Source organism: Fundulus heteroclitus, chromosome 1, assembly GCF_011125445.2.
Source record: "Fundulus heteroclitus isolate FHET01 chromosome 1, MU-UCD_Fhet_4.1, whole genome shotgun sequence".
Lineage (NCBI taxonomy): Eukaryota > Metazoa > Chordata > Actinopteri > Cyprinodontiformes > Fundulidae > Fundulus > Fundulus heteroclitus.
Window position 1 is genome coordinate 4361173 of NC_046361.1, and position 13243 is coordinate 4374415.

The 13243-nt window shown below is 41.3% G+C and overlaps 1 protein-coding gene across 2 annotated transcripts in view; it reads left to right on the forward strand.

Moving 5' to 3' along the window:
- lamb2l (laminin, beta 2-like) overlaps window positions 1-9838 on the forward strand; it is a 94445-nt gene extending 84607 nt beyond the window's left edge. For both annotated transcript variants that reach the window (XM_021324962.2, XM_021324963.2), the window contains exons 29-35: window positions 1577-1792; window positions 1874-2018; window positions 2117-2324; window positions 4637-4778; window positions 4910-5086; window positions 5736-5898; window positions 8851-9838. In XM_021324962.2, coding sequence (XP_021180637.2) covers window positions 1577-1792; window positions 1874-2018; window positions 2117-2324; window positions 4637-4778; window positions 4910-5086; window positions 5736-5898; window positions 8851-8990 — 1191 coding nt within the window. In that variant the 3' untranslated portion in view covers window positions 8991-9838. The remainder of the gene's footprint in view (window positions 1-1576; window positions 1793-1873; window positions 2019-2116; window positions 2325-4636; window positions 4779-4909; window positions 5087-5735; window positions 5899-8850) is intronic.
- Window positions 9839-13243: the final 3405 nt, after the last annotated feature.

Genomic DNA, 13243 nt, shown 5'->3' on the forward strand with positions numbered 1-13243 from the left:
AAAGGTCTTAATGAATTGGGTTAGGATTAATAACTCTAAAACGTATAATGTTCTTCATTCCTCTTCTGTCTACTTGTATATCTTCTTTTCTGTGGCACTATTGGCCTTTAATGCATACTAGGCTGACAGAAAAGGTGGCTGGGAGAGAGGGGGAAGACATGCGGCAAAGGTCCACGGGTCAGAGTCGAACCTGGGACAGCCATTCTGAGGAATAAGGCCTTACTGTATGCGCGCTACACGTGTACCACCTGCGCGCCCAGTCGCTCTTCCTTTTTTATCTTTTTCATCTGTCCCTCTCCATATTTCTTTAATTTCTCCATCTTTTTTTCTGTCTCTCTCTCTCTCCATCTTTCAATCTTTATCTAATGTATTGTTGCGTGTCAAGCATGAAGCACTTGAGCTATTTTATACTTACAAGACTTCCTCCTACTGCTGCTCGAAGGAGATGTTCTTGTCTGCTTTGCAGGCGGTCAGTCGGTCTTGCCGACCTTTTCCTGAGATCTCTTGCGTATTTCTGTCCAGCTTTTGTCAGACTTGCCGTTTCAAAGGTTGCAGCATTTTTCTCGCTGTGCTCTCTGTCTGCTGGCAGAAGCGTCGAGCGTGTGTGTTCACCTGACTCAGCTTGAGTCAGTGAACGCTGCACCGAGAGAGCTGAAAGTAGCCGCAGCGACCACGTAGGGACAGAAATAGCTCCCAATGTGATCTGCTGTTATTTACATTTCATAGCATTAACCGTGAACACGTACAATTAACACATACCGCCTGTCAGTCTGCCCCAGGGCAGCTGTAGCTACTAACATAGCTCACCACCGTCAGGGTGTGAATGGGTGAATGACTAAACTGTAGTGTGAAGCGCTTTGGAGGTTGTCAGACTAGTTAAAGCGCTATACAAGTACAAGCAATTTACCATCTTCTTGGGGATATGGGTGGTCTCGTTGGCAGGGCAGCCCCCTTTCGACAATGGTAGGGGAAACATGGATTAAAGGTCTAACATTATCAGATTATCATCGTCTTGCTTTCTCTCTCTCTAATACTTCAACATGCAGTTTCATTTATAATTTGAAGTTGTAATTACGGCTTTGATTTAAGGGAAAGTTTGAAGACAAAAAGGCAGAATAAACTTTTGCCACCTCTGAACCACCAACATAAAACCGATAATCCTGTATGTGGCTTGATGATTGTAAGATGTTCTGTCTTGAGCTGTACTACTGACTTGTCTTGCATCGGACATGCTTGGAAGTTTTTTCCTTGCAAATGCAGGTTAAATAAAGTTTCCTTCGTAATAGTTCTAACTTGCTTCAATGAAATGCTTTGGGTCTATGTGACTTATACAGAAAGCAGTAAATAAGTAAATAAAATAAATTTTGATTATTTTGTAGTTGATTACCTGGTTTTACACTAATGATTGGCTGCATTATTTAAGAACTTTATTTTATCTTGTACGGACATTTATTAGCAACACTAAGGTTTAACAAAAACAATTTATAATTAAGGTATATTTTTTAAACGTTGTCTTTCAGATGTGTTTCAGATTTTTTACCTTTGTAATTTTTATGATGTGTAATTCTCTGATAAGGTGTGTGGCGGTCCCAGCAATACCAGCCAAAACAGCAGCTGCTCTAAAAGCCAGTGTGGCGGCGCAAACTGCCATGACGACCAGGGCGACCTTGTTTGTGGGGGAGAGGGATGCAACGGGACAATGAGCGCCTCTTTGACTGCGCTGAACGACGCACAGAACCTTACAGACAGTCTGAAAGCGGCTATGGAGGAGCTGCAGGGAGTCGCAAAGAAGGTACTGAAACTTTCTGCAGCCATCCTACCTGCTGTGGCTCTATAAGTTTGTGCGTTTGACCGTTTTGCTCCTTGCTTCTAGCTTCAGGATATAGCTTCTCAGACCCAGTCTGTGAAGAACCAGACAATGAATGTTCTGGAGAAAGCCCAGAAGAAGAAGGAAAACTTTGAAAAAAACAACGAAGCTCTTAAAGATTTCATTAAGACGATCAAAGACTTTCTCACAGGTATGCGGAAGATGCTTTCAGGCTGAGTTATGCGCTGATGCTCATTACATTAAGACTTGTGTTTTGCTTTTCGATTTGCCCATGTTTGTCCTGAGCAGAGGAGGGAGCAGATCCTGAGAGCATCCAGAAGGTGGCCCAGCAGGTCTTAGACATCAAGCTGCCACTCAACAGGACCACGCTGGACAAAATGACCATGCAGATCAAAGACAGCATTGCCAACCTCAGCAATGTGCAAGGCATCGTGAATCAAACCTCGGCGCTCATCCGCAAAGCTGAGGAGCTGCTGAATAAAGCTAAAGATGCAGAGTTAGTTACACTTCCAGCATTACGTTTGCAAATAAATTCATTAGCTGCTGGGACATTTTCTATGTCACCGACCTCATTTAAAAATAAACATTGGTACTCGGCCACCTTATAAACTGTTACTGTGTGTCAGTGCTAGAATCAGTCCGCAGGGAACACAACAAGCTGTGTATCAGAGTTGGTTTACAAACGTTCCACTCGGCCTTTCCACTTGGGCGGTTCCACATCTAACTTGGGTCCTCTAACAGACGCCTGGGAGGTTGAGGGTTCTGTGCGCCATCACAGCTGTTCCTGGGACTGCACTCTTCTGGGTAGAGATCCCAGAGGTCGTCCCTGCTGTAGCCACTCCTGCAGACTGGTTCCAGCTCCAATGTACCAGTGACCACTGGCACCACTGAGGCCTTGACTCTCCCCAACTTCTCTCTTGTTTGATCTCATGTTACTTGCTGGTCATGGGATTGCTACATCACACACTTTTGTTGCTTTGCTGTCCTCCACAATGTCCAATTGATTAGCTATCACCTGTATCCCTCCCATCTGGTCATTACCTTCCATTCACACTTTCCCTGACAGCATCTTGCAGCAAGCTGTTATGTGCTGGACTGTTTCAGCCATGATTAGTGCTTCGGTATTGTCCTTCAGCCCTGCCTCCTCTAGCCACGATGGCTCCTTCTGGTTCTTGTCTTGCATTATGGGCTTTTGTTACCTGACCCATTCATTTAGTAGATCATCTTTTGGGGCCATTTTTGTAATGTATTCCAGCATCATTACTGTTTCATCACACTTGCTAGTCCTCAGCTTCCAAACCTCTTGGCATACTGTCTCCGGGTAGCAGACCTAGGGTGAAACCCTCCATCCATTGTCATCTGTGGCATTTAGCTCATCTTTTAGCCATGCTATTTTTTCCTAAAGGATATCTAATGATTGGAATGGTGTAGTCATTGATGTCTTGAACTTTGTACCATTCAGTGGGCTTCTTTGGACCTCTCTTACTCGTTGTTGGTACTCTGTTGTGGCTGATATCCTTGATGCCTCGTCAAGGTTGCCTGTGGGATCCAAAGGTATTTCTAGGTGTCTTCAGCATCTGCAATGTTACCTTCTGATAGTTCAACCCCTTCAGTCACAGTCACCCTGGCTCGCTTGTGTATCATTAAGCCACTCTTATCTGGTGTGAATGGCATTCTCATTACCTTGCTGTATACCGTGGTTAGATGGAGTGAGTGGTATCTTTGTGATCATCTAACAAAGAGGTTCAGACCTACAGTCTCACAGACAGAACATTACCTTGGTATATCCCACATTTGATGCAAAGTTTAGCATCTGGGTTTCAGATTTGCATTGTAATATGAAACACCCACTCCCATCACATTCCAGTAAAACTTTCTATTAAGGATCCAAGTGTCCTGTTTGTGCCCTTTTATACACCTTCAAGCCACCAAAAATCTGTGTGTGTGGCACTAAGTTATAGGCTCGCTTGTGGTTAATCCAGGCAGAGCAGAGATTTGTATGTCTGATTTTGCAGTCTTTGTTGATTGCTTTGTCGACCACTTGCTTGTGTTTGGCTCCTCTGGTGTTATTAGCAGTCCCCTTCCATGCCCTGCTCACGTAAGGACTCATGTGCTTTCATCTTCTATGCTGTGATACCTGACAGAAGCTCTCATGTAGTGCAGAGGTATGTTATAAGCAATATCTCCTATGGTGCCCCTTAAATACGCAATTGAGTAGTGAAAAAAGTGATACTTTAACATAGTCATGAGTTGATAAATGGAAAAAGATTGGCAATGGAAATGTTAAAAAACCTTGCAAACAGAACTTTTCTGTCTATTACTGTTGTAGACAAAAACGTAGCAAAGCATAATTCCAAATGCATCTTTTCACTAATGCAACAGTAAACATCTTTAAACAAATGAATAACATGAAAAATATTAGATGATCCCACGTTCAGCTTGTTTCAGCTGCCCTAATTCAAAATGATTTACTCTGAACAGGAGTGTTAAAGTCTGTTAATCTGAAAATAATTGCAGAACTATAGACTTTGAGGATTTTTGGTTTTAATGAGCTCATCCTAATGAATCTTCCGCAGGAAAACAAAATTTGTCATGATCACATTATTCAGTTTCCTCTGGAAGGTCAAATATTTATCATGTTTTAGGGTTTACATCTTAAAAAAAGAAAAAAAAAAACATCTTATTCTAAGAGCACTTTATAACTCTATACCTTTCATTCTACTTTCATTCACTAAGCGACTTTGCATTACGTTGTTCCGCTTTTCAATAGTTTCATTTAAAACAGTTGTTTTTGTCCTCCCTGTACAGGAGCCGAGCAATAGGAGTGGGGGATCTCGTCAATAACACCAAACAGGCCTTGAATGTCTCTGCGACAGCCATAGAGAAAGCAAACGCGGCCCTGAAGATGGCCCACAACAACCTAAACAGGACGAAGAACGCCACTGCTCAGGTACAGCGGGGCTGAGCTGGGTTCTCTCTGCAGAAAGTTACCAGCTGTGCTTCAAAGAGCTTTACCACGTCTCTGCATATCCTTCCGTTTGTCTCCTTAATGCTTCTCCATCATGGCTCATGATGTCGCAGGTGGAAGAGGGGCTGCGGCAGCTGGAGGCCAAGCAGATGGAGAACATGATGCGTCTAGCCAACCTGTCCATGGGGGTGGACGCTCTAAAGAACAAGACGGAGATGAACAAACTGATGGCACAGGACGCCCTAACCCTGGCTAACAACGCAACTCACCAGGCATCCACGCTAGAGCGGGTAAGGAAATAAGTAGTCAGGTATGGGTCCGGTTTAAAGAGGATCAGAGGAGAAGGAATAGTATTGTGGAAAATTTAAAATTATGCATTTTTTTATTTCGATTATAAGTGACATTTTTGTTTTTTTGATGGCAGGATTTTTAAAACGTTTTCTCTCGTCAGTTTATTTTTATTTCCAAGTAAAATAGACATGATCTATATGTCTCCTGATCGCTTTCATGTCTGCAGGTATATAAAATCCAGTCTCTGGCCATGTAGACGGCTCTGACAAACACCTGGAAATGAATATGTTGCTCTAAGCCGAGCAGATAGTTCTATTGTGGTACCATGACTGGATGCTACCTGTGAAATAAAACCATGTGTGAAATTTCCTCATTGCCAAATATTTCATGGCTGAGTGTTGGTGGGGTTATAACAAAGTGGAAGTGATGGGGAACATCAGCACACCATGGAGTGGGAGGTCATGTAAAATCATAGCGCTGGGACAGCTGAGGCAGCATAACAACAACATAAATGAAACTTTGGAATATTGTCCACAGTCAAAGAGAGACATGTAGGGATCGACTGCTAAGTTTTGTTTCAGAGGGAAGTTTTCCTATTCGTATTGCCCTCGTAATTGACAGAACTAACTATTGTATGTGGTCTCCCAGAGGCTAAATGACACAGAGAAACAGTACCGTGAGCTGCAGGTGAAGATGGAGTCTCTTGGCGACACTGGAAATCTGAACGACATCCACCAGAAGGTCACAGACATGAAGAAGGCCGCAGAAGACCTTCTAAGCAAAGCCACTAACGGGATAAAGGATCTCAACAGTGAGTACCCAGAGCTGCACCTCCTGCCTCTTTAATCTAGTGAACAAAATGACGAGAAATCAAGGTCTTCTTAAATTACAGATTTGTCCTTGTGAAGATTGCAACAGATTCTCTAACGTTTTCTGTTTTCTCTAACCTGTTGTCTAATCTGTTTTCAACTCTTACTCATAAATAGTGAAACCGTAGTGGTGGCCTACCACGCAAGTCGGCCACTTCTAGGCCACTCTGTAAAGGTGTTACGTTGTGAACCCGATGCTCAAGCCAACACAGAGTTGTTGATTGTAATTAAAGATGGTAGGTGACAGGAGACTGATACTATAAGTTGATGAGACTTGAAGCCGCTGACGTGATCCCAGCGTGAGCAGAGCGTATAAGAGAATGTCCGACAGAAAACTTTTCCACAGCCGGTGCACACAAGCACTAGTAAGCAGACTAGCAAGGGCAGGGCGAGGAACACAGGGATCCAGGGATAATACAGGCAAAACGAAGAGAAGTCGCCGGAGAAAACTCCACATGCAGGCGGTGAAACAGGACGGGACGGTCTGGCATGGAGTGGTTGGATGAGGCAGGTATAAGTAGGCAGTGAGACAGACAGGTGATCCAGTGAGTCTGATTAATGGTGGCAGCAGGGAGAACCAAAGAAGGTGACTGGTGACTGGGAGGAGTGGAGCACAGTAGATAGTGACTGAGAAGAGAGGAAGGACTTGAGGGAAACTAGTCCAGAAAGTCCAAAATCATAAAACAAAAACCCAAAATCATGACACGCTCAACAGTGCTGTGAAAAAGTATTCACGCCTTACAGCTTTCTAATTTGAATTTTTCTTCTCAAATAAAATTTGATATCGGGCAAAAAGAACTTCAATGCAAACTACAGTTCTCAAATTCTGATTTTATCTATTAAAATGAAAGCTACTCAAACCAGCTTGGCCCTGTGTGGAAATGGAAATGCCCCCCTACATCTAATAACTGTTTGTTTGGTGGGAACAACTGACAATGAGCCTCTTCATCACTGTTAAACGGTTCTAATTTAGCCACACTAGGCAGCTTATCAACCTGAACGGCCTGTTTAAGGTCATGTCCATCAGAGTTAAGTCTGGACTTTGACTAGGCCAACTTTTATTGAGCAACTCAGAGGTGAACTTCTTGATGTGCTGTTTTGGATCTTCATGAAAGTAGGTTTGAGCTTAATGCCATGAACTGATGGCAGGACCTTCTCCTTCAGGAACTTCTGGAAGAGAACAGAATTGATCTTCCCATCTGTTAGAACACAGATTCTCAAATGTTTTCTGTAGCACCCCCCTTTGAAGGAGGACAAATTTTCATCCACCCCTTCCCAACAAAATGGACCAGAAACGTAACTTTTATTGTTTCATGCTTTGATCCATTAAAGCTGTCGTTCTGAAGATTAGCCACAATTCCTTTGAACTTTTAAAACATATATAAAAGGTTCATTTTTAACATAACAGTGGTTTCTCACAGCTAGAATGTTTCAACATTGCCACACCCTTGTTTTTACCATATTTATTTATAAACATTTATTAGAGGATCAACCCCATGAGATGAAGCATCTCGTTTTCATTTTAACTCAACTCATACCTGCAGGCAACTTTTGAACTTTTTTGGGAGTTTAGTAATTTCCCTCTGGGATTATTAAAGTATGTCTGATTTTGATTCTGATTATTAATAGTATTCATTGAACTACTTACCACAGGTACAGACCAAACAGCAGGGGGTGCTGTTGTCAAACTTAGAAGGCCTGTATTTTCTGGACAAAAAAAGCAAGGCTGTTTTTACCCCTCCCACTATTGTATAAACAGCAGACACCAAAAGCTCCTTGGTCTGGTTAACCTCCTGAACAATCTACAAAATATAATAGAATCCTGAAATTTGGACGAAGAGGAACAGAGGTGAGCCATGATCATTGATCAACATTAAAATGTGTAAAAGACAGATTGTGAGTGATTGATACTTTTACCGTTATTCCTTTTTGAATTACACTTAGTATTATAAACAATCAGAGCCCCTGGAGTCGCAGAAAACGGCTCAACACCTGCTGGCATCAACCTTCGACACCTGCAGCAGCTACAGATGCTGCTGCTGAAGTGGACGCTCCACCATAGCCACTAGCAAACACCTGTGTGATTTTCACACATTTGACAGCATCCGCCTGAAGGGCTTGCCTCTTTTTAACGCAATTTTTTTCAGGGACTCCTTTTTGATTTTTGCCACTCTCCGTGTTCTCCGTTCTCCTCTCTCTGCGTTGATTGAGTGATTGACAGCAGTGGCCCGGGAGGGAGGGGGCATCAGCCCTCAGCGGCTGTAATTGGTCCAGCTCAGAATTAATCATGACCATTGGGCTGATCTAAGAGCTTTGTGTACCAATAAGCATCATAACTAGGTAAAAAAAATAGAGGCCTGGCCCAAAATCAACAATGGCCCACAGGGCAAGTGTGCGTTATGCCCAATGGCCAGTCTTCTGATTCAAGCCTACCCTGCATACCCAGAACCAGACCCAAACATGGAGAAGCAGCATTTAGCTCCTATGCTCCACTTATCTGGAACAAACTCCCAGAAAACTGTAAAAGTGCTATAAGCCTGAGTTCTTTTAAATCAAGATTAAAAACACATTTGTTAAGTATTGCCTTTGACTGTTCCAGTTAAACTGTTTACTGAAACACCATTGGTTTAAGTTTTTAGTCATTATTTTAAAAATCATTGTTTAACTTTAGTTTCCATTTGATTTACCTTGTTTCAGGTTTCCTACATTTTATTCCAACTATTTTTATTCAGTTTTTTTCCCCTAGTGTTCTAATCATGTAAAGCACTTTTCATTGTACTTGTACTGAAATGTGCTGTACAAATAAACTTTCCTCGCCTTGAATGTTGGTCTCTTGCTGAAACTCATTAAATTGCAATCTTTGTGTTTAGTTTGTTGTTGTCTTTGTCTTTCAGAACTAGGGGAAACAATAAAGAGCAACGAGGAGCGGATGCAGAAGCAGCGTGAGGAGCTGGAGGACCTCAAGCAAAACGTCACATTCATACGAGACATAATCCAGGAACAAGTCAAGAAGTACAGTAGCTGCAGTTCATGATCTCACAATCTTCCACGTCTCGCCTGCTGCTGTGGTGGAGGGGGGATGTCTGATGCTGTGACTGGAAGCAGACAAACGTCACCTGTACCAATGAAAAGCTGCTCAGAAGCTACCTCCATACTATCACTGGATTTCAAGTTTTACAGTCTACCCGTCAAAGTATTATACGACATAAATACCTTACCCTATTCATGTACTGTACTGTTTTCTCCTATCACTTATACAGTGTGCGATGTTTGTCCATCCATCCATCCATTTTCTGACCCGCTTAATCCCTCATGGGGTCACGGGGGTTGCTGGTGCCTGTCTCCAGCATTCACCGGGCGTGAAGCGGTGTGATGTTTGTATTAAAGCTATTTCAGCAAGCCAATTACTGAAGATGGACATTTGTTGTAAAGTCCACAGTGAGTTAATCAATGTTATGTTTAATAAACTTCGGAAATATATCAAATATGTTATCACAAAGTTATTTTCACCAAATGTATCAAAATATAATCTAGCATTCCCTTAAAAATGAAAAGAAAAGCTTTGTATCATATTAAATTTCACGCTCCTTGTTTAGAAATATAATAAACATTTATTCTTTCACAAGATATTCCTCCTGAGATGTATTTTAGTAATGGAGTCAATCTGATGTTTGATCTAAACGTGTTGCATCACCCGATGAATTTCTGCAGCTGTGGAGCTGTAGTTTATATGTCTTACCACAAAGGGGCGCCGTACATTTTGCGTGGCAGTTGTGTTTGTTCCATCAGTTCTGCCTCAGCAACTTTTCTCTGTTCAGTTATTCAGAATTTATACAGGGTAATACATTTGTGATAAAAAAAAAATAGGGAAGTGATGAAAAAACGTAGTGACGCTGAATATCATTGTAACAGCTTTGGTTTCAATACCACATTTCCAGTCCGTGGTAAGCACTGCACATTTTATTAATTCCTTGTGGAAACATGAAGATCCAGTTTGTTCTCACTTGTCAGAAAGAGAGGAGAATGCAATGTTAGGCTGTTCAAAAGAAAACCAGTGCCTATATTTACTGTATGAACTGAAAAATGTTTGAAAATTTAATTTTTTTTAAGACTGGACTGATATTTAGTGTGTTTCTGAGAACTGCTTCACATGTTGCTGGAGTCTCACTCCTGTGAAACGGATCTTTTATCTGAGAATGATTGGGTATCTGTGTGCATAACTTTGAAATTTGACCATATCATCAGTTTAATGTTTATTCTCTAAATCCAAACTTAATTCCTCATTAGATTAAAGCTTATCAGCATGCATGGATATTGGAAATAATGGAGGGTGTGCCCTAAAGAGATCAACGCCATATAAAAAGTTTCCCTAATTAGCCTGATTTTATTCTTCTAGAAAAATGGGCTTAAACAGAGAGTACATCAAAAACTGTAAAAAACAAAATAAATGAAAAATAAATGCATATTTGATGATAACAGAAGCATCAAAAGTTTGTTGCAAATAGTTAACAGGTTTGTAAAAAGCACATTGAGCAAACACTCCTCTTCCAGTGCCGTCATATTTCAGATCGACAACCTTGCCCGAACCACAAGGTGTTCAGTGTTCAGAGACATAACCAAGGAAAGGCTGAAAGAAACCTGACCAAAGCTGAGCAAAAGTCCAGACTGGGTCAAGACATACCTGAAGACAGATTTTTAAAGGTTGATTGGGATTGATGAAATGAGACTGACTCTACTAACCAGATGGACAGGCCGGTGGCAGCCGTAGTGACATTGACAGAGCTCCGCTTCACACTGACCTGTTCAGATTAAGGACTATAAATCCACTCTCAAACCTAATGGCAACACTTTAGCATATTTTATTTGTACATTTTGAGTTGTATATTTTTCTCACCACAACAGCTAAACAAAAACAAGTGAGATGGGAAAAAAATCTATTTGAATTTAGTGGCCTAATATGTACTTGCTTGTGTGTACCCTAAGCCTTACTTTTACCTTCTTAGAAACTCAACTGTGTGGTTTATTAGGATTTTGAACAATACTAAAAGCACTGTAGTTGTTCAATGATAAAATTAATCCTAAAGTGTCTCTATTTGTGAACCCATTGTAAATTCCACAGTTCCTCTCCATTTCCTCTTTTGCCTGCTATTTTGTCAGTTGACTGGTCATTTTAATTTTTTTTCTTGCCCCAGGCCTTTCTGATTTTCAAAGCATTTGAGATCATTTCAGCTGAGCTGCTTATTTATAGCCCTTTGTATGCTTTACCTTCTCCATTCCACTTTTTGATGACATTAACCTCCAAAGTTGCTTCTCACTGGTCACCTCACTCTTTTCCTTATGGTTCTCAACGTGAATGAGTATTTATTTCTCTGGGTTTTAAAAAGAGGCTGTCCTCGAGCTGCACTAGGGGGTATAAAATGGCATTTTCTCAAAGCTTTATTCTGAAGGTCAAACAGCTGCACCCCAGACAACTCTGAGAAAGTATAAAGCTCGTACAAATGCTGCCTTTGTTAGTTTGAACATCATCTATGCCAGGGAGTTGTCAAAGGTTTTATCCAAAGGCTGGCCACCCCCTTAAATAATGTTTCCAAATACCACTATACTGACAAACAATAAAACATTAGTTCAACATAACATGGACTTTCTTGTGGTATATCATCAGAACAAAAAAAAAAAAACTCTCCTAAATCTGAATCAGAATCAAGTTTATTGCCAAGTAGGTTTGCACTTACAAGGAATTTGACTTGGTGTTGATGGTGCAGACTGGTAATGTATGGGTCTTTGAAGGATGAATTTTAAGTAGGTGATCATTTTTACAGATTATAAATAAGATGTCCTAATTTAATTTTAGATACTTTTTTGGGTGAGAGGTCTATTGAAGTTTAAATTAAAGTCAAGGTTTCTCACCAACCTGATCCTCAATCCAGAATGGCTGTCTTGCTTATAATAGCTGGGGGTGCCAGCCAGTCATTTCACCTCTTCACTATTTTGTATTGTAGCACTTTGTTCCATCCATTTTCTAACACGTCTATCCCTATTGGGGTCACGAGGGGTGCTGGTGCCTATCTCCAGCTATCAATGGGCGAGAGGCGGGGTACACCCTGGACAGGTCACCAGTCTAACACAGGGCAAGGACAAATGTTCCTCTTTTTGCTCTTCAACATGCTCATGTACTGACTGTTACAAGAGGATTTCAACGCGATGTCAGGTTTCCTAGTGACTTGAGTGCACCATTTCCCCAACCCCACTTCAAAATTCAATATGGTTGTTTTTCACATGGAGAAAGATCATTGAGCATTGTTGCTGTCATGAAACCATGTAGAAATATTTAGATGTTTGTCACTTCATTCAGGGCTTGGTGATTGCTGCACGCCACAAGACAGAGATGGAATCTGGGAACATTTTGTTTGCGCACTATGCTGTGGATGAACACAGAAACGGTTTATTCCAGCAACTTTAAATTACGCTGCAGCCATGTTGAATTTGAGCTTGGGATGTATGACGGACTCTAACTTTTCAAATGGGACTTCTGGCATTGCTGTGTTGCTCAATTTAACTTCTGCAAATTCTGACTTCAGTTTAAAACATTAAAATGCAGTACATATGATAGCTGGTCCATAACATTACGTACAGCAGAGTTACACTCAATGCCACATTTCCAATTTCCCCCAGTGGCTTTATTACTTTCTCATCTTCTATTTGACCTGGGAAAGAAAAGCTGTTTACTGTCACACATAGAATACAAACTCTTTCTACTAGACAACTCATGCTGTCCACCTGTAACAGCAGGCGTTCTGGTGTTCAGAGTGTCAGCAGGCGAACAGAGCATCTGAGGTCTGAGCGCGCTCATGGTTTGCTCATTCAGTGCAATCAAAGGGACTGTAATCCATCCAGCAGGGAGCGCGCATTCCTGCTCCAGGACCCAGACATACAGGGGCTTGTTGGAAAACATGTGATGGTGTTTTATGGGGGGGGGGGGAATCACAGCTAGAATGATATCCTTTTCTTCTGTTAAATTTGTTATTTGTTATCCCTCAGTCTTTAGAATTAATCAATGGACTGTGCTGTAAAAATGTATTTCCCAAATCTCCCCATTGTGGAACAATGAAGGTATCTCTTGTTCCTGCCACACAGATTTCTTCAGTTGTTGCTTGCCAAAGCAACCTAATCTAATTTAGTATCAGGCTTTCACTCAAAAAACCTTCTTGTATTTTTATTTATTATTTTTTTTACCACTGGTGGGCTTACTAATGTTCTTCGGATCATTTTTCTGCTGATTAGTCCAAG